Below are 20,397 nucleotides of genomic sequence, written 5' to 3' on the forward strand. Positions count from 1 at the left end.
ACGGCCTATCGGAATCTAGGCACAGCAGTACAAATGCGAAAGCTGGGTTGCAGAAGTAGGAACTCGTCTGTTGCCCCCTTGCTTGTTTGTGCAACCACCGCGCTCATGCCCACCTATGCAACAGCAAAACCATATTCATGTCATCCTCTTGATCCGAATGATGTGGGATAAGTGGGGTATGTTGAGATCTGCAAAAACGATATTGTCCGGGCGTTTCTCCAGAGGCTGGATGTCGTAGTTCGCGAGGATGTAAGCAATAACGATCTTCATAACCTGGAACGAAAACCATCGGCCAGGGCTGAGACATGGTTAGCATGGCCACAATATAATAATCAATTTAATTTCTTACCAGGCATGTCGACCATAACCGAAAGTAAGATACTTCTCATTTGTCAGAGGTAACAGGGGTGCTTTGTCGCCTCCAGCTTCAGTCAGCTTAGGAACGAAACGAAATGGCTTGTACGTCTGCGCATCCTCATAGTAGTCCTCGTCTCTCTGGATGTTGCCGGACAAAACACACAGCCAAGTCCCTGTAGGGACCTTCTGTCCGTCAGGTAGCACAACGCCTCCACGTCGTACAACCTGGCGATGGAGGGATCTCGGGGATAACGAATTCATCCGCAGACTTTCCCGAATCGCGCTGTCGATGTGATGCAGTCCATGTGATACGGGCTTGCCGGACTCTTTGCTTGAAGCGAATACCGTCCTTGCTTCCTCGCGGATGGTATGGAGATAGGCGTGCTCGGACTCGGAGCTAAGCAGGTCAAGAAGCACGTTTGTGCATGTCGTCCAGAGATTATCTGTTGGTAGGAGGGCCTGTGCGCAATCAGTTAAGATCTTGGAACACACCAATGTGGACTAGAGTGACAGGTTGAACCACTTACTAGAATTCCAAGCCATGTTACCATTTCGCTGGGGCTGATCGACTTGGGCCCGACCCCGGAAAGCACGCCATTTGACATCCAGGTAATCAGGTTCCTTGGTTCCCCTTCCAGATTATCATCCTGGGTCCCCCCCTTCTCTTTCAGCCGCTCCATCCGTTCCTTGAATAGAGGAGAAAGGTAAGATCGGACCCGAAGGACATAGTAGTAAACCGGCAATCCCGCGAGCAGGGCTGTAACCTGCCTGAGCGGCCAAGGTGTAAGCTGAGCTGCGAATACCATGGCAGTGCCCAAGGAGCGAGCGTATCCTTTCACGTATCCCATATATGTGGAGTCTCGACACAGAGGAAGTCCCACATAAACGCGCTGCGTCGCCTGGTACATGATCCTTTCAAAAGCCTGAACCATATTCACCTCCTTCCAAGATTCGGTCTGACCGACAAGCTCATCCATGATGTGCTGCACCTCTTCCAAGACATCTTTCTCTGTCTGTGTGACGTTTCGAGTGAGATCAATTTGGAGAACTTTAGAGAATGAGTGCAGAGCTGATGCATCAAACAGTGGCCAGATATACCCCAGCGCGTCAGCATCGTCACTGGCCTTGGCATGAGAGAGGATATCTTCTGGTTGGGTAACTAGCCAGCGGACATGCTCTGGAGGTAGGATCACTTGAGGCCGAAAGTTGATGTTTAGCATTGCAAAGGACTGACCCTTCTTGGAATACTGTACACTCGAAACGTTAGCATAAGCTTTAGCAGGTATGAAATAGTTAGATAGACGCACCAATTCGTATCCCCTTGTCGATGTTTTCGCTCCGGCGCTGATCTCATTCAAGCATGCTCGAAGAGCTGACAACGGCCCTTTTGCTTTGATAGGTGATTTTATGGACGATGGCAATCTAGCGTAAGCGATCCACGGGGATAGTAGGAAAAGGGACACAGCGATGCAGCTAACTGCTAAGGCCGATTTAAAACCCGTAATAATGCTGGTATACTGCTCGCCAATCATGGTGGATGCTATGCTAGGACGGACATGGGTTCCTTGTCTATTGTATGACATTGAGCCGCTTTAATACCCTAGTCCATCTCGTTAAATACCACGGGTGTAATACTTCACAGTACTATTGAATTGCTGCGAGTGCAGGTTCTCCGGAGGCCTGATGGAATGTAGCCGCTTTCCCAAATTGACATCAGTCATACGCACATCCTTTCTCTTCACCCATCACTCACTTACCCATTCACCTTCCCTTACTTGCCTTCACCTAGACAGACGTATAGCATTGGTTCGAACTATGTATCAGTGCATCACTCAAGATCTGTCGTCATTGGACGCCTATCATTACACTGCAGGTTCGTATTGACAGTTTCTGGCCAAGCCCCGATGCAAGGGAGACCACAGGGTCTCGCTTTTACCATAGTAATGAATAGCATATGATTGTGCTTGAGTTTGGTTTTGTATCCCGGAGCGCCACATTTAGAATCTAGTTGTTAAGTGGTTCCGTTCAAGCTGTCAGCTTACTTCAACCTTAGGCGTTCAATAGCGACATATTCTGAAGATAGACTGTCCTAAGGTTGTTAGATCCTTTCGTCGAGGAGGGTATCTGCCGTAGGCCCATTTCTGTGTACATTAACCCGAGTAGCAAAAACGCAATATCGAGCTTAGAAATTCCATCCGTCTACGGTCAGAATGCAGATCGCAGATATGGCAGCCAGCACAACGGCGCAGATTCTTGTCGTCTCTCTTGGTCTACTGATTTTCGTTCTGCTATGTCCTTGGTTTGGCTATCTCAGGTTACCGTCATCTATGCGATGGTGGCCATCAATTCCTAGTGGACCTCTTTCTGCTCTTAGGTTATCCCTCAAGGAATACAGTGGATCCAGATCCAGCGAAAATGGCTATAAAGCGGTTTGTACACGTGCCTAGCAGTTTTAGAACACATATGCTAACGTACCTTTCTTCTGTACGATTCTAGTTCTCCAAAAAAGCAGAGCCATTCGCAATATGCAACCCGAGCTTCTATCCCCAAGTCCTGCTACCACCAGAGCAAATCCCATGGCTACTGAGTCAACCCGAAAACGTCCTGTCCCACGAAAAGGCCAACGAAGATGTCCATGCCCTTCCATTCCTCGCTCCAGCATTCGACAACTACGACCATCTCGAACTGATCAGAGCTATCCGGACTGACCTTACTCGCAATATTCCAAATACAGAAGACGCATTTCTGGATGAACTGAGACATACAACGAATGAAGTGCTCGGCGCTCCTGGCGACAATGCATGGAAAGAGGTCAATCTGACTGTAGCGTTGGACAGCATTATATTCGGGATATGTCTGCGGCTCTTCTTTGGAGTCTCACTTTCTAGGAATCGGACATTTGTTTACTATGTCAAGATCTTTACGCGTGTCACTGGGGCCATGATGCTTTTCGTGTCTCAATTAGTTCCGTGGCCGCTTAAACCTGTTGTTGGCATTGTTGCCGGTTTCCCGATCTATTATTACTGGGTGCGTCTTATTATTTACCTCTATCCGACATTCAAAGAACGCATACAGTGCCTCAGAACGAAGAAAGAGACTCCTCCAGCAGATATGGTCACATGGATGGTTGATCTGGCCATAAGCCAGAATCCGACACGGAAAGTACACATCAGCTCGCTGATAGTTCGGCTTACCCTCATCGTAAGTGCATATCTCCATGCAAATCCTTTTCTCACAAGAACATAAACGTCAGACTAACTAGATCCTCCAAGGTCTTCCTCCCCGTCGACGTCCTCATAGCAATGACAGATAACTTCTTCCTCGACCTCCTCAGTTCCGACCCAGACCGCAAATACTACAACGCCCTACGTCAAGAAGCCGAAGCCGCATTCACAAACAGGGACAAAACCCAACCCATCTCCCAATCAATGCCCTACATGGAAAGCACCATTCGCGAAAGTCTCCGACTCAGTCCATTATCCGACCGTATGCTTTCGCGACGAGTCGTCCACAAAGGAGGCATCACACTTCCTGACGGACAGTTCCTTCCTCGTGGCACCTGGCTCGCTGTGGCTGCTGTTGGTGTTCATCGTGATGAGCGGACCTATGAGGATCCGGATGAGTATCGGCCGTTTCGGTTTCTTTCGGAGGATACTGAAACTAAAGAAGCAAAGGCTATGTTGGTGCCTGTGACGAGTGAGAAGTTCTTGGCTTTTGGGCATGGGAGGCATTCTTGGTGAGTCATATCTATTCTATTAAACTGGGAGTCAGTTTGAAGAAGGACAATGGTTGGCTGACTTATGTAGTCCTGGTCGGTGATTTGCGGCTCATGCTATGAAGCTTATTATTGGGTATATACTTGTGAATTATGATATTGAGCCGTTGGAGAAGAGGCCGGTGAATTCTGTCGTTGGTCAGACTATTATTCCTCAGTTGGATGTTAAGATTCGGGTGCGGCGGAGGGAGTAGTGGCTGTGTGTGGTTGGGGACTGGCTGGGGGTTTTGTTAGAAGTGTTGCAGGTATAGCCTTGGTTTGATCTACTAGATATTGTCTTGGATCTCATGTGTTAGTTGGAAGTTGGCCATGTTTCTACTTTCTAGTGACAGTTTAGGTTGACTTCTATAAAGTTGAACAGCGAAGATGTCTTGATTAGCTGAAGGTGTATCGTAAACATACTCTCTTTTATATCTATCAGGTATACTCTTACTCATTATCTAAGTGAAGCGTATCTCACATAGCGGATCACCGTCCCAGTAGACAGCGGACTATATCCAGCACAAAGCCCTAATATTACAACCAATCTCCCACACTGGCATAAAGCCCGTTAAGCTTTCTCCATAGGAAAGCCATTCTCAGCCAAAAACACACTCAAGTCCCTATCCTCCTCCTCCAAATTCAACTCACTACTCTCAGGCAAAAACCAATACACAATCATCCCCAGAATAGCAATTCCACCTGCCAGATAGAAAGTGGACTGTTTCCCTGCCCTTTCCTGCAACGGCGTAAAACACTGCGTTCCCACCGCAGCACCAGTCCTCCCGAACGCCGTAGCAATACTATACCCCATACCACGCATAGCAGTGGGAAACGACTCCGTTGAAATCAATCCGATGGTCGCACCGGGTCCCATGTGACCTAGGGCTTGTAGCAGGCCGTACAGGACCACGAATGCGGGCATGTTCTTCGATAGATGGGGGAATGTACCGCCGATTACGAACCCGAGGACCATGTAGCCGGCGAATCCTAGGATACCGGTGTATCGGCGGCCGATTGCGTTGGTTAGCCAGGCGCCTACGATCACGCCTGGCACTGGGAGGGCGCCGAGGATGACTTGCCAGATTGCGGTGGTGCGGATGTTGTGGTCCTTGACTAGGGAGTTGATGATCGTGCTGGACATGATGCTGTTGGGGAAGTTGATGAAGTCGTACAGGAAGAATGCGAGGGATGTGGTGAAGAGACGCCATCTATAGCGTTTCAGTAAGAGTAGGTAGAATTTGAGAGGTCGTTTCTGGCGTTTGAAGTTCGAGTAGTGGAATAGTGTTGAGTCGGTCATGAAGAAACGTAGGACCATGATTATTACGGGCAGGATCGTGGCAATCGAGTATATGGCGTGGAAAGTGACTGGGAGGTTGTCATTGCTGGCGATGAGACAGATAAGATACACGATCATCTGAATGGGCGCAGCTGAGGTGGCCATCAGTGTGGTGAAGGAGACAAATAGTGGTCCACGGTATTTTCTTTTAAACTACTCAATGTTAGTTTCTCAGTTCTATGAGTGGATATGGCTGGTATCTTCCTTACATCGTCTGATTCCTCGATTCCTGCTGCTGCACTAGGAGGATACTCGCCTCCAACACCGAAACCGGCGATACCTCGCACTATCACAAAATACCAGAGCATGTTGTACGTCGGGTGTACTTGCAGCGCAAGTGTAGACATCAGAGTCCCGATCGCTACGAGCCCAGAGGTGAATAGTAGCCCAGCTCGTCGTGAAAACATATCTGATGTGTATCCCAGTGCGAGCACACCGAGAATAGCACCGATTAGGAGCGAATTGCTAATCCGTGTCTGCATCTCCGAGGGATATCCGTCCGTCCCTAGTAGCTTTTTGAAGATCACATTGGTAGGATTGGCAAGACTGTTCTGGAATCCATCGCTGAAATTGGCAATGTACTGGACGACTTATCAGTTATCACTCCATGCATCTCCCTAAGCCAGGGGGACTCACACAGCTAACAATAGTCAAATTACTTTGTAATTTCGTGGGGCGATAGGAATCCCTCCTGCTTGGGTCGGAAGAATTATCATAACCTAGTGTGCTTTCTTTAACGGTGGTCTGCGTTGCTTCATGCTCCTTTTCTGCCTCCACGGGCGCATCGGCCCTAGCTTCTCCCATTGCATTCTCTGGATCGTAGGTCATGTTGAATTATGACCGAACTCCCACACACCTTGACCCGAGCTCACTGCTGTCCAGGAGATTTTAAAAACCGGTCAGTGAGCACGACGCTGATCGAGATTTAAATCATTTCCGACCTGCAACTACTAAATGTTAGGTCTCGGGCGGTCTCCGGACTAGGGCTACGAACCCCACCGACGATAAGAAGCCGTGCAATCAAGCAATCTTATAACGAGGCAGGCCCACAGCCATGGTGGCGGTTAAGCTCTTCCTTGGCTGGCGAGTGCATGTTGTAACGGTTCGAGTTTTTTTCGCTACATGAGTGCTCTCGCTGTGAGATTATTTTTCTTGCGGGTGTAGCGGAAGCCGTATACAAACTCAGTTGGTAGAAAGGGTGTGGAACGTGCAACACCTCGTCCTTGTTACAATAGAGAAAGCGAAACCCAAAAAAAAAAAAAGAAAGAAAGAAAGAAAGAAAACCTGACGGGCCATCCCGCTAAGCCCACTGCCAATCACCCAGCTAGATAAATAGATGGCCTACAGTTAACCAGCCGGTGGAGTCAGCGATCGGGCCGAAAACTGGGACGGCTTTTGCTCTCTTGCATACATGCCACAGGGCATTCGTGGCAAACATTGTTCTAGATTCAGTATATAAGGGCCGATTGAGTATTACTTGATAACCATAATGCTCGGGTTTATACATATCAGTAATGTTGCAGACGTACACAATATGATCCAAGGATGTAATCCTGCCGTCCCAGGAACAATCTCATTTTTGTTATATCTACAGTAAACCAGCCCAATTACCCCGAACTAACAGGGGGAATGATAGCCACTTCATCACCCTCCTTGATAATCACCAAGTCGCTTCTTTGCCCATCTTGAGCTTCCATATCGCGGAGTTTCAGTTTCTCCTCCTCCACATCCACGTATTCCACATTAACACTAACCCCACAACTCGTCAAAACCTTTGCTTCGATCCCAGGATACTTGGACTCCAAGACGTCAAACAATTTAGCCAACGGCAGTGGTGCAGGCAGAGACTCTGATTGTCGGTTCGTATAGCTCGATGCACTGGCGAAGTAATGCACCTGGAAAGTCCCGGTCGGAGCTTGAGCCATGGTAGGAGAATTTATTTCTTCGCGGATATTTATATCCTATGTCGTAGATCACAGTTTTACCCCTAGACTAGTTAGCTGAATAAAAATCTCTGTCGTGGGGTGATATCGTTACCAAAGCTGCGTGGGATCAACAATAATTTTATCTCGGTTGGCAGAAACGTGCAAATCCGTTACTCAACCACTGGGTAATCCTGTCAACCCCAATTAGCAAATCACCTGGTTTTATCTCCACGGACTGTGATTGCAGCTCCGAGGAAGATGGCTTTAGTGTGTAGAGCACAGACCCTAAGGAAGAAGCTAAGACTGCTAACTGAGTCCCGAGTGGAGTCGTTCTAATTTGGCGTCTTTTCCGTCTTCGGCAATACTATGGAGCGAATCATTGCTGCGTCGTATCAACCTGGTTGAAGTTTTCAGATGGCATGATACTACAAGCTCGGTGCTGTGAGCGAATAATTGTAGGAGGATTATTCTCTCTACTCATCATATATACAAATAATTGTATTGGTTGCTTGACTGCCTGGCATCTGGACTTCTTTGATTTTGCCAAGTTCGTGGCTGCGATTTAGGTTGACCCGAGCCAATCCTCCAGAGCTTGGCTTCATCTTGATAGAACGCCAGGCATAATATACCACTTTAATATAGACTCATCAGGGCACAAACGCAATGAATGAATAGGACAGCCATGGTGCTCACGGCGCAGTAATACTGCACTCTAAGTCTAACCATCATTATACCCCTGACCGTATAGGGCCCATAATCAAGGCTTCTACCAGCGTACCCTTCTCAATGTATCCATGTCCAGGTTTCAATACCAAAAGAGCATTCGCATACGCCAGATTTCCAACCCTTGAGCTCCGCTGTCCCGTAACGCTCACCCCCGTGCTACAAGCATACAGTAGTCCATCTGCTTGGGATGCCCTAACAATAGCGCAATGATATTCCGTACGCTCGCGGTTCAACGGCAACTGATGCATCAGAGTGACAGTCACGACAGGAAGCCCTGGCACTGGCCCGGATCCTGGAGAGAGCCTTCCTTGACCCATACCCATGAGCTTGTGCAGACAGGGTAGCACAAACAAGTGCAAGCTGACCAAGGCCGAGGCTGGGTTTCCAGGTAGTGAGAAAATGAGTTTCTTTCCCCATGTTCTCGGTGCATCGTCCGTTTGAACAGGGGACCGCTTGACGGGGATGCTGGCAAAGGTAGTTGGTTTCCCGGGTTTCATGGAGACACGACCGAAATGCACCGTGCCACCGAGTGACCGTTCGATGGTTGGCTTGAGGAGGTCTAGTTCGCCCATCGAGACCCCGCCTGTCGTGATAATCACGTCGACACTATTCTCTTCCCTATGGACCGCGTCACGTAGCCGCTCCTCGAGTTCTCCGGCAGGGGTATCAGGAGCGATTCCCAAGTCAACAATTGGAAACCCCCAAGACGATAGACATGATAGCAGGGAAATCCGATTAGAATCACGGATTTGGCCACCATGAAGTCTTTGCGGATCATCGTATGGGACTAGTTCGTCCCCAGTGCTCATGACGCCAATGCAAGGCTTCCTATAAATTTTGACCGTGTGTGTGCCAGTTGCTGCGAGAAGCCCAATTTCACCGCCAACAGGTGTGACAATATCGCCCTTTCGAAGGATCATCGAGCCCAGCTCAATGTCGCTACCTGGCTGCCGTACGTTCTCGTTTGGTTTGATATCATCCGCCAGAATTTCCACCGTGGCTTCTTCGGTCCCATCTGGTGTGGAGGAGTGCAGAAGAGTGTCTTCAACCATAACCACCGCGTTTGCGTTTGGAGGCAGCGGTGCACCCGTAGTAATACGCGAAATGGTGCCTCTTTCCAACGGAGGAGCAAAATCACTGGAATTAGCGTGCGCAACTGAGGCAACGGGGAAAATGCCCTTAGTCCCCGTCGTAGAAGTCATATTTTCTGAAGTCGAGTCAGGGGCGATTACTGCATATCCATCTACAGTACTAGCTCGATAAGCTGGCACAGCCTCTGCAGCGTAGACATCCTCAGCAATCACTGATCCAACTAAGGCAGGTGTTACTGGGGCCTCAACTACAACAGGGTCAGGGGTATGGTGACTAATGCGCCAGAGAGCTTCATCGACAGACAGCATTGGGTACGGTGATAGACGATTCCGGCGGCTCGGCCCCTCACTCGTGTCATTCGACTTTGTTGTATTATTTCCGCGATGATGGGAGTGCCCACAATCACTATGCCCAAGTTGTGGCTGATGGGCATGAGAATTCTCGGCCCTGCTCTCTAGGTTATTACCCGAAGAGACACCGGCTTCTGCTTCAAGTGTCTGCATGCCGCCAGCGTGAAGAAGTCTGGAGTTTGCGCCGGCTGCCTGGATGCATGCGTGAGGAAGAAGTTTCACAATAGCGTCTAGGTTTTCTTTTGCCCCTTTTGGCGACCCAGGAAGAGTGACTATCACTGTCCCATTTCGGACTCCTGCGACAGGTCGAGACATCATCGCGACTGTGCTCAATGTTAGTCCTAGTTCTCATAGGAGAAGTGATTAATCTTATTCTTACATGGCGTGGCTTTTAACGAGGCAGCCAACATGCCATGCCTTGTTTCTATGAATCAGCGACAGTCGTCAAATGAATCCCGAGAACACATACACAAGTCCAGGAGCATGACGATGGAGGAGAGGGGTCACCGCCTGCGTAACAGAGTATCAGATCAGGGGGATTGACAGCATCACCAGTGATTCTACAAACCTCAGGTGTGTTGTCCCGACTAGTGAACCCTGTGCCACCACTGAGGAGCACGAGATTAACGGCATCTTGCCCGTCTGTCCAGTCACATATGCTCCTTTGTATATCGAGTACATTATCGGGAACGATGTTGGAAAATGGTGTCTTCCAGGGACTTTGGTCTGTGGTTAGTAAGAGTGGTGTTAGGGCATCGACAACCTTGTCTGTGGACGGATCTTCCGAAGCAGTGTCTGATACGATTAGTATTGCGGGCTGTAATGTTGGATCTGCCATGGTTGATAACGAAGGTATATGAAAGTCGCGTCTAAATAAATCAGATAATGACGCAGGAAGATTACGAGAAATCAGTACTCCTATATTAAATTCCAAGGAGAATATCTCAGATCGTACAGGCTACACATTGTTTTGTCAGCCCATGCTTCCTGTTCTATAATTACAACGCCTGCTTCATCCTAATGTAGTGGAGAGTTCAACGTCTATTATGACCCACTGCTACCCATATTTGTTCTGTCATCGTGCGTCCATAACCATGACTCTGTTTACTTCCTCGAGGGCATATACCTATGAAACGGTAGATCAACGAGCGAGCCTGAAATGTAACCTCATCAACGTCCAATTTGACAGCATATTCCGGGTTCTAGACGACCTTTCACCGTGAAATCTCCGATGCCTGAACAAGAAATACAAAAAGCGATCATCTCCAAGTGCATTAGTGTGCAGATATTTCGTCGCAGTGACAGTTTAGTTTGATTGAATATCATCCTCCGTAATTGGTTGATTAGTTGTTCCCCAAACGGCCTAGCGCGGGGTCTTGATGCCCCGCTGCTTTTGTAGTTTGAACCCTACTTTGCAGATACGATCTCGAACAATTGCCCCTCTTCAGCTTTGCTAATAGATCCACTGTCATGGGCGGTTTATCTTACTGAATTCTGGCTCTATGTGAGAGATAGATAGCTTTACAAAACTTCAAAGGGGTGTGCAACAGGTTGTAAGACCACAAGCATAGCATCGCGGACTACTACACTTGGATATATATCTCCAGCATATTCAACAACACTTCCTCAAAATGACCATCTCAACAGAAACAAGTAGAGTTTCAAACACGTCGATACATACCGAAACCAAAGACTCGACCCCCGCACACCTTGACCGGTCTACATTTCCACGCACCGTCACCCTACCCGACGAGAAAATCCATATCGAATTGACATACGATCCCCTCAGTGCAGATACAGCATTATCCTACACCAATTCCCCCGCAGCCGGTGCAAATGTGTTCTTCTTAGGGACAACTCGAAACACATTTGACGGTCGCCCAGTCGCTCAACTCAGCTATACATCCTATCCACCATTGGCATTAAGGACTCTGACGCAGATTGCACGACAGAGCAAAGAAAAACACGGACTTATCGCAGTGAGCATTTCACATCGACTGGGTACGGTGGCTGTCGGAGAGGCATCGATCTTAATTGCTGTCAGCTCGGGGCATAGGCGTGCGGCTTGGAGAGCCGGCGAGGAGATTCTGGACGAGTGCAAGGCAAAAGCGGAGATCTGGAAACGGGAGGAGTTTATTGGTAGCAAACCGGAGGACGGGGAATGGAGGGCAAATAGGGATTGGGATGGGGAGGGCAATTTAGTTTTACGTCAATGATTATTGTTTATGGATGGGTGCTATTTAAGATTAGAGTATAAACTCAGCTGTCATCGAATGGAATGTGCGTTGGTCCGTATTTCTGTTTACATTTTCAACGCAAGAATGCCATTGTAGGACAGCGGATTACCTGCTCGACCTTGAGATCACTATGAGCCAAGGTGCAGTAGTGCAGGATATTGATTCCTCTTCACTAAGCCGATTAAGCCCAAGGAATGTCCACTTCGTGAATATACAGGTATCCGATCATCCTAGTGGCAAAATTGCCCTCGACGTCATTATGCATGGGCACCAACAAGTTCAATGAGGGCCGCACTGCATCTGGACCCTTGATATAAGGCCAAAGCCTTCGTACCCTGTGACTAGTCCATCTACTAGCTCTTTACCTGGGTACAAGGGTCCAATGCGCCTTACACTAGCACATCAAACCATATCACACCGGCGCCAAGTCAATTAGATAGTCAATGATGTTTGGTGTAATGCAAACGAGAATTATTGGTCAGTTAGAATTGCCAAAAACAGCCAGACGGTCATTCGAACCAGTCATATCGATTTAAGCTTTCTTGCAAGGTTCAACCCACGGTAAGTGGGATACTAGACCTCTCCTCCAAGTTCTGCATTGAGTTCACCAATTGCCCGGAAGAGAGCGGGTGGCCGGAGAGGCGCCGCCTGCTTCCTTCTCTAGAGACATGCCAAGGCGTCTAGGCTTGGCAATAATTTCTGTTATGCACCAGGTATACGTCTAGAACTGCTACTGGTGTGCAAGCGGAAAATAGTCTTCGACCATGTGGTTAGTGACATATTGCTCCACGGACGAGGTCGTTAATATGCCCGTATAGGTGCGGGGTACGACTGCAGGGTCTTCGTAGTAAAAGTAGCGTGTCACTCATGAAGTAACCCTGTGAAATATATAATTGACACCCTTTTCCCAGGATTTAGAGAACGAGTTAATGATCAATTGCTTTCAGGCTTGACATTCTTCCTGCAAAATGCGGACTTCATCGCGAGACTACCTCATGCTGGCCATGCTGGCCATGCCCCAGGCTCACTTAGCATCTGCGGAGAGAGTTCTGGGTGCATACATATTTGCCCGTCACGGCGATCGTACCCCTAAGATACTGGGCAACACCCAGCTTACGGACTTGGGATATAGTGAGGTTTTCATGACCGGTAGCTACTACCACAACCGTTACATTGATTCAAACTCTTCCCTTCAAATTGAAGGCATCAGCACGGATGTTGTCAACCTAAAACAACTCAGTGCAGCTGCACCATCTGATGCCGTGCTGCAGAACTCAGCAACCGGCTTTCTGCAGGGTGTTTATCCCCCTGTCGGAGCAACTGCAAGCCAGAAATTGGCGAACGGGACAACAGTCGATGCACCATTGAATGGATACCAGCTGGTCCCACTGTCGCTCACCACCACCGGAACAAACAGTGAGGACAACACATGGCTTCAGGACACCACCAAATGCCAGAAGGCCAAGGTCAGCAGCAACAGCTATTACAGCTCATCACTGTACAAGGACCTTCTCGCATCTACTCAAGACTTCTACACATCACTCACGCCCGTTCTAAAGGGTGAATTCTCCGACTCCGACATAAGCTTCAAGAACGCCTATGCCATCTTCGACTACCTCAATGTCGCGAGAATCCACAACTCCAGCACCGAGAACATGCAGACAGACGCACAGTTCGAACAGCTGTTAGCCCTAGCCAACATCGAGCAGTACAACCTAGCCTACAACTCGACAGAGACAGTCCGCGCCATTGCTGGTGCCCAGCTGGCCGGCGAGATGCTCGATGCACTAAGCGAGACAATCAGCACCCAGGGAAAGACCAAGCTGAACATCCAATTTGGTTCCTACGGAACCTTCCTCTCCTACTTCGGCCTTGCGCAGCTTCCCAAGGCCAACTCTGACTTCACCGGTATCCCTGACTACGCCTCTTCAATGGCGTGGGAGTTGATCACCGACTCCCCAAGCGGATTCCCCGACCCAGCTGATATCTCCGTCCGATTTGTCTTCCACAACGGTACCATCACTGGCGCTGATGAACCAACTGAGTTTCCTCTCTACGGGCAATCGAGCACTACTATCTCCTGGACTGAATTCGAAAAGCAGACTAAGAACATTGCCGTCATGTCTACGGCGGAATGGTGCAGCGCATGCGGTAACACGGATGGGAAGTGTGCTAATCCCTCCTCGGACTCTGCTGGTGCTGAATCGACAGAAAAGAAGAGCAATGAGGTCTCTAGACCCGTTGCTGGTGTTATTGGTGCCATGGTTACCCTTGCGGTTATTCTGGGCTTGGAGGCGGCGTTCTTCTTGTTCGGTGGCTTTACCATTGCCAAGAGGAGAAAGGCTGCTGCGGGGAGTATCGCTTCTGATGCTACTGAGACTAAGTTTGTTGAGCATAGTTAATTAGGTTAGTCATGGCAGATTATGGGCTTTGTAGGGAGATAAGCTATCTTTTATGAATTTTGGGTGAGGGTATGCAGAAAATGGCACTGGATGTATTTATGAGAGATATGTTATGAAGTCGATGAAGTGATGTATCATCCGTTATTTATGTCATATTTATTAGCAGAAGTGGTGTCTTGACGTTGTGACTAGTGCCTAGTATTTTCTTCGAGTTTTGACCGGATAATCCTCATATTTGTCGGCTTAGGACATGCTGGCCAGATTATGCGGTTTGAGGCACGACCCAATGTTAATGGTAGTTTGGTCGAGCGGCAACATGCTTCAACAGATACATTGAGACCAGAAGTGGCAAAGAAATACCGCCTATGGTTTTGGTTTAGTCCGGAAATCTCTGTAATCGAGCGGTATCTTCTTGAGGCAGGTAAAATAATAATTTCATATTCATCAATTTAGCATATACTTGCTAACTATACCATAAAGCACTATTAACCATCCCCACAACGCATCGTAGTCAAAGTCATAAGCAGAAGTTGCCAAAACAGTTGCCAATTTTAGTCGTACCGCACTTAACAAACTGCTTCATTATCAGGATCTCTCGGGTACTTCTTGAAGAAGTCCTTATATTCATCCCAGGACTGAGTCTGAAGCTCTTCAGGCCAGGTGATAGGAGCAAGAGGCTGTCCATGAGCCTTGAGCATCTCCAAGCGCTCCGCAGTCAATGGCCGGCTCTTGTTGATACTGTAGACTGAGATTCGGTGCGCGGAGCTAGTGACATGCAGACCCCAGTTCCATGCGGCACGGACAGCCAAGGGCTGTGTGTTCAGAGAGTTATCCCAGCAACGGCAGACAATCTCGATCCAGCCCTCCACGTCGCAGGGCAGGTCGATCTCCCAGGTACGCCAGGTCCACTGGCCCTTTTCGGACATGTTCTCCAGAGGCACAGGGTACCAGCTGAACCCGCCGTCTGACGAGAGTTCCACACGCTCGGGCCATCTGCCACCACCGGAGTAGGCCCAGCCCTTACAGCGGATCTTGCCGTTGTGGATGACGACTTGGTTCTTCCAGGGAGACATGATTGCAGAGCTGACCGGCATCTCCTGGATCTGGATACCATCTGTCGGACGCTGGTTGTGCTTGCCAACCTGCTGGTTGAAGTACAGGTATTCCTTGCTCTGGACTGGTGCCAGACTGGGTGTCTCGATGGCCTTGATCCGATACAGCCACTTGACACTGCGAGCACCGATGTATCCCATAACCATCACTCTCAGGGGGTATCCGTGGATCTTGGGCAGGGGTTCCCCGTTCATCTCCCAGGCAAGCATCACTTCGTTGGCCTTGACCTTGGACCAGGGCACACTGACAACATAGTTCATCGCTTCGTTGTTCTTGAAGTAGGTTTCGGCACCGTAGAGTTCGAGGTGTTTGCCGCCCTCAAGAAGACCACCGCAGTCCTTGATGACCTTCTTCAAGCTGATACCGACGTATTCAGCTGTTCCGATCGCACCTTCAGCCCAAGGAGCCTGAGGAACCTCATCACCCTGACCAGCGTAGAGCGAGATCTGCTCGATACGACGGGTTCCAGAACACTGCATGGTAATCATTTTCTTCATGCGAGGGAACTTCGACTCGTCCATCAAATCATCCATAGTATATGTCTTGGGGTTCTTGACCAGACCGTCCAGCTTCAAGAAGAACTTGTCCTTGTCGATCAATGGGATACCGCCGTGATTCCGGACGAAGTGAAGAGAGTTGGGTGTGACCGGCTGGGCGGTAGTGAGTCGCTTGGGAGGCTCACCGTTGTAGGGGAATTGCAGAAGATGGAGCATTTCGGGGTGCTTCTCTTTCAGCACGGTGTTCCAGGAGTCTTCAGGCACGTCCGTAAGCTCACCACCCACGGCATGATGCCACTGCTTCCAGTGGGTTCCGGGCAGCACGGGGTTGGTGTCAGGGATAGGGCCCATCTGGTATTCAGGGTTGGGAGGGAAGGCCTGGGAGGTGAGGATCTTGTGGGCGGCCTTCTTTCTCTCAGGGTATTCCTCCCACTCGACATATCTGCGAACAATTAGTTACTGGGCTATTGAGATATAAAATTTGGGGAGTGGAAATTACCCCTTCCATCCCTCGATTTCACGAGGAAACAACTTCTTAGGGTCACCAACCGCCTTAATCGCCGCCTCGTCCTTGGTCATCTTACCATCCCAGACCTTGGGCTGGATGTAGACAGTCTCAGGGCCACTTTGGTCCAAGAACGGCAGCTTCGCGGCATTGATACCCTGCTCGATCTTCCACTCATCGGGACGGTTCTCAATCTGCTTCTTCACCTCATTCTTGATCTTGGGGCCGGGTGTGTCCTGCATCTTGCCGGTAGGTTTGCCCTTCTGCTGTTGTTGGTGTTGGTGAGCGTCGTGCGAAAGTCTGTGTTCAAGGTTCTCGACTTTGCGCTCAACCTTCCGTTCGAATTTCTTCAAGTGGGACATTACTTATAATTGATCATGCAGTAATTTGAAACGGGTCTGTCGGCGTAACGCAATCTATTCTTATATACTACGCAACGTCAGGACATGAGCTGGAGCGGGGCAGCTCGACCTTCCGCAAGTGGAAATAGTAATACACCAATCATATACTCTAATTGACAAGGTTCCGGAAACAGTCCAGAACGTCCCAGTCCAGGGCTTAACTCTACTGACACTAAGACTGGTATTACCAATGACTTCCATCGGTCTGGGTAAGAGAAATTTCCGATCCGGTGGGTATGGCGTGGCTACCAATAACGGAGATGGAGAGGATCATCATCACCTCATACTGCAGAGTGGTGGGGCACGCTATCTCTAGGAGATAATTCTAGGGATGACACTGGAATGTGAGGATATAGCCTCCCGGATGAATCTAGGGCGGGGTGGCTGGTCTTTGTATTTTCGATAGAAACCAATTTTTTCTGAATTCAGCCATGGGGGATACATTACTTGTCAAAACCAGAAGCTGTCAGTCGTCCAGGATGTAGTGATTCATCCAGAAGCTATACTTCCTCCATTCCGCGGTACTCATGCGGGATGCCCACCCCCAGGGCTTGGCCCTAGGATCCTCACCTTCATTGACCCTACATACCAAGCGGAATGCCCTGACGCCAAACGCAGCTATTTCAGGTTGGAGACACTTCCAATTGGAAACCTCGGCAAATGGTTCCGATAAGCTTGGCCTTCGTAATGAATTCAATTGGACGATACGAGCCCACCGCAGTGGAGGTGAAGCGAAACAGCTATGCCCTGATAAGCAGTTCACAAACAATTGTTAAGATGGTGACCTCATAGTGGGCCACCTTGGCCGTGATAAGGGTCTGGCCAGTCAATCTCGGCCGATGTAACCCTAATTCCCAATATTTATGAGGAGCCAAGCCGAGTGTGCAACTTACCTTCACATATTGTATATCAATGGGTCGATGGCTCGAAATTAACGTTTAGCACTATTGTGTACGTCTGCTAAATGCCATTATCAAGTCCACATGATGTGTGGGTCTTTTGTTCTGTTCCCTAAGTCTCATGCAATCGGGATCACGCGGTAGTTCCTAATGAACTTACCAAGAGTTTGTCTGCCCAAACTTCATCAGGTAAGAGTACTAATTTTTGTTGTGCCGTTTTGTGTCCCTTTTTTCGTCATGTCGCTTGTCCCAAGCCCCTAGTACAGGTCGATCTGCTCGGAATACAACAACCATCGTAGAAATTGTTGGCTTTCTCAGGAAGAATGGCTAGCCAATCATTGGGTTTTGTATGCAGTCATCACCTTAAGTATGGATACTAGATGAAATAGTAGTACTATGAACTGGATCGCTTTTGGTACGACTTGTCTTGCTCAGTTGGATATAATAGATCCCAATAATATTGGAATTAAGCTCATACCTTGGACTATCCATCCAATAACATGCTTTCAAAAGACTAGAATACGACATTAGCTTGAATTGGGTCTGATCAACCCACGCTTATAAAATTCAGCTAGCTACACCATGATTCTGACATTAACTGCGCGCATAAGCATCAGTATATATATTTAAGCAGGAATCCAATATTAGCTGTTAATCCTTCCTTGTATCAGGATACCCGGAGCACCAACACATAGATATGTTGCACCTAATTTTATCTGGATTAAATTCAATCTCTGGAATGAAGTTTCGTACTCGTTCAGTGTTGTTTCATAGATCATTCTGTAAGATGTTGAGATAGTATCCCAACGGAGCTCGACCTTTGTCGTTTGCCCACAGTCTCGTTGACAACAATGTAATAGGTTGGCGTCGATTTGTTCGTTTACCGTGTACAGATAACCCTTAACCGAGTATCCCTGAGCCTTCACTCTGTAGATGACAGATTGTCAACAAGACATGACTGGGTGTTTATTTGGTCAGACGTACAGAGTGCACATCACTACACATCACTAGAACAGTATGTCACACTAACCATACGCACATATCTCAGTAGTAAAAGTGACTATACGGGTTACCATCTTGACTTGTTGGATATCCAATACATCTACAGAAAATGACTGCATATCATGATAAAAAAAAGGAGTCACTTGGACCAACAAAGTGCATCAACCCAACAGCACCGTAGTCCATACCCCGTCAATGTAGCATGAAAAGGGAGGTATAGTTACAATCTCCATCAGATGACCTGCTGAATAGTATTGAATGCTTACAGGTAACCTTTCCGATGGAGAGTCTACGCTATGCTCGAAGATACCTCACTATATCGACATCAATCGGGTATGGTATGATCGTGATGAATATCATCTTTTTGCATATCATACATTATAGGGTTAGGCCAGAGAGGACGTAGTATTTTCGGTCGAGCGGAGTACCGATAGCAAGCACATGGGCGGTTGGAGTGAACAGCAACGTTAATATACTTCTATATGTGATAACCATCACAGGCCTATGACCATCAGGACCTCTTTGTTCGGACCAAACCGGTGTAACTCTGATAGTAACATTTATCAAATTAGTAGCTAGAAGCACTCGACATAAGTGCGAGTACGGATGGCTCTATGGCAAACTGATAGTTATCGACGTTCTATGGTGTTGGTGTACTGGGTCTCATGATGAGTTACGGAGCACAAAAGCCAACCATTAGCCCCGACGAAGCGACCTGTAATTTAGATAAGGTAGATATCATCTCGAGGTTTACGTTCCTCGTGGCCAAGAAAAAAAAATAATAAGGCCTTAAATTATAGGAAACAAAGAATGCAACCATGGTGCACCAGTCATAATATAGGGATGTCCGAAATATTCTGGGTGAAGTTCGGCGCCGACAACGATGTGTACAAATGCCTACCGAATACTTAAGGTTATTTAAATGATGTGCGAATCAGAGTGAAGGGATCGCTATATATTGACGAAGGGGCTGTCGTGTCTTAGATCCTTCGCATTCCATGGCGTCAAGGGAAAATGAGATCGAGGCCATGGGTGCCACGCAACGTTTCGAACATGCAGCAAGTGGCTGAGGGGCGGGAATTCTCATTGATTGTGCCTGGTACAAGATTGCAAGGCTGACAAATGAAGTTGTTAAGGCCTGGAAGAGGTAATATCGCACGTGGAAGGTGCATAAGACAGAACCCGCAGAGTGACGGCTACAAGGGATGATACAGTTTCATGGTAACTTAACTCACAGGTAGCAGATGTTCCTGACACGTTTCCAGAAATTTAGGACATCCCTTGTCAAGTCGCGGGGTAGCGGGGGCGCCAAAGAATGTGACATGAGAGTCTAGACGGGCCGTCATGAGGCCTTTTGAGCGAGTCAGCGAGTTTGCTTCGTTTCCCATGCCGGCATGTGGTTACCCGGTAGTGTTGCATTGATTTAACCATTATCGAATAGCCGTTGTTCTATGTAGCCCTCTTGTGAAACCCTCCTTATCCAACATGGACTATCATGCAGGGGCAGCGGTTAATATATCGGGACCTTTAGACAAGGTTGTCAAGATCATACTGCCAAAAGAGGTGATCAGATCACCTGCATGGCGATCTCTTAGGGCTACTCACCTGACGGATAAGAATGCTTAGCCGCGACAACATGGCAACCATCTAGGTTTTCAATCCCGATCATTATCGGATCTCCATGACGCCCTGCCGTTTGTCATGCCTTCCAGATACACTAGCCAAGCATCTTTGTACTCCTTCGCTAGCATCTCGTAGTGCACACCATAGCGGCGTCGCCCTGTAATTCCGTTTGAAA

At 48.4% G+C, this 20,397-nt stretch overlaps 7 protein-coding genes across 7 annotated transcripts; 2 read left to right on the top strand and 5 right to left on the bottom strand.

The window, feature by feature from the left end:
- Window positions 1-135: 135 nt before the first annotated feature.
- Window positions 136-1,889, bottom strand: AO090020000238 (cytochrome P450; the record flags this gene model as incomplete). The annotated part of the gene is made up of 4 exons (XM_001824536.1): window positions 136-298; window positions 350-816; window positions 885-1,604; window positions 1,665-1,889. 4 exons carry the CDS (start codon window positions 1,887-1,889, stop codon window positions 136-138), a joined length of 1,575 nt encoding a protein of 524 aa, XP_001824588.1.
- Window positions 1,890-2,567: 678 nt separating this feature from the next.
- On the top strand, window positions 2,568-4,326 carry AO090020000237 (cytochrome P450; the record flags this gene model as incomplete). Its single annotated transcript, XM_023238099.1, has 5 exons — window positions 2,568-2,786; window positions 2,854-3,558; window positions 3,597-4,093; window positions 4,139-4,145; window positions 4,198-4,326. 5 exons carry the CDS (start codon window positions 2,568-2,570, stop codon window positions 4,324-4,326), a joined length of 1,557 nt encoding a protein of 518 aa, XP_023092753.1.
- Window positions 4,327-4,682: 356 nt separating this feature from the next.
- Window positions 4,683-6,278, bottom strand: AO090020000236 (uncharacterized protein; the record flags this gene model as incomplete). The annotated part of the gene is made up of 3 exons (XM_001824534.1): window positions 4,683-5,603; window positions 5,660-6,031; window positions 6,087-6,278. 3 exons carry the CDS (start codon window positions 6,276-6,278, stop codon window positions 4,683-4,685), a joined length of 1,485 nt encoding a protein of 494 aa, XP_001824586.1.
- A 645-nt stretch (window positions 6,279-6,923) lies between these two features.
- On the bottom strand, window positions 6,924-7,375 carry AO090020000235 (MoaD/ThiS family protein; the record flags this gene model as incomplete). Its single annotated transcript, XM_023238100.1, has 3 exons — window positions 6,924-6,926; window positions 6,980-7,003; window positions 7,073-7,375. 3 exons carry the CDS (start codon window positions 7,373-7,375, stop codon window positions 6,924-6,926), a joined length of 330 nt encoding a protein of 109 aa, XP_023092752.1.
- A 728-nt stretch (window positions 7,376-8,103) lies between these two features.
- AO090020000234 (bifunctional molybdopterin adenylyltransferase MobB/molybdopterin molybdotransferase MoeA family protein) lies at window positions 8,104-10,381 on the bottom strand (the record flags this gene model as incomplete). The annotated part of the gene is made up of 4 exons (XM_001824532.1): window positions 8,104-9,866; window positions 9,923-9,960; window positions 10,013-10,053; window positions 10,112-10,381. The coding sequence occupies 4 exons, from the start codon at window positions 10,379-10,381 to the stop codon at window positions 8,104-8,106; spliced, it is 2,112 nt and encodes a 703-aa protein (XP_001824584.1).
- A 2,367-nt stretch (window positions 10,382-12,748) lies between these two features.
- Window positions 12,749-14,182, top strand: AO090020000233 (uncharacterized protein; the record flags this gene model as incomplete). Its single annotated transcript, XM_001824531.1, has 1 exon — window positions 12,749-14,182. The coding sequence occupies one exon, from the start codon at window positions 12,749-12,751 to the stop codon at window positions 14,180-14,182; it is 1,434 nt and encodes a 477-aa protein (XP_001824583.1).
- A 566-nt stretch (window positions 14,183-14,748) lies between these two features.
- Window positions 14,749-16,371, bottom strand: AO090020000232 (sulfite oxidase; the record flags this gene model as incomplete). The annotated part of the gene is made up of 2 exons (XM_001824530.3): window positions 14,749-16,234; window positions 16,292-16,371. The coding sequence occupies 2 exons, from the start codon at window positions 16,369-16,371 to the stop codon at window positions 14,749-14,751; spliced, it is 1,566 nt and encodes a 521-aa protein (XP_001824582.3).
- Between the last annotated feature and the right edge of the window lie 4,026 nt (window positions 16,372-20,397).

This window comes from Aspergillus oryzae, chromosome 6, assembly GCF_000184455.2.
Source record: "Aspergillus oryzae RIB40 DNA, chromosome 6".
Taxonomy (NCBI): domain Eukaryota; kingdom Fungi; phylum Ascomycota; class Eurotiomycetes; order Eurotiales; family Aspergillaceae; genus Aspergillus; species Aspergillus oryzae.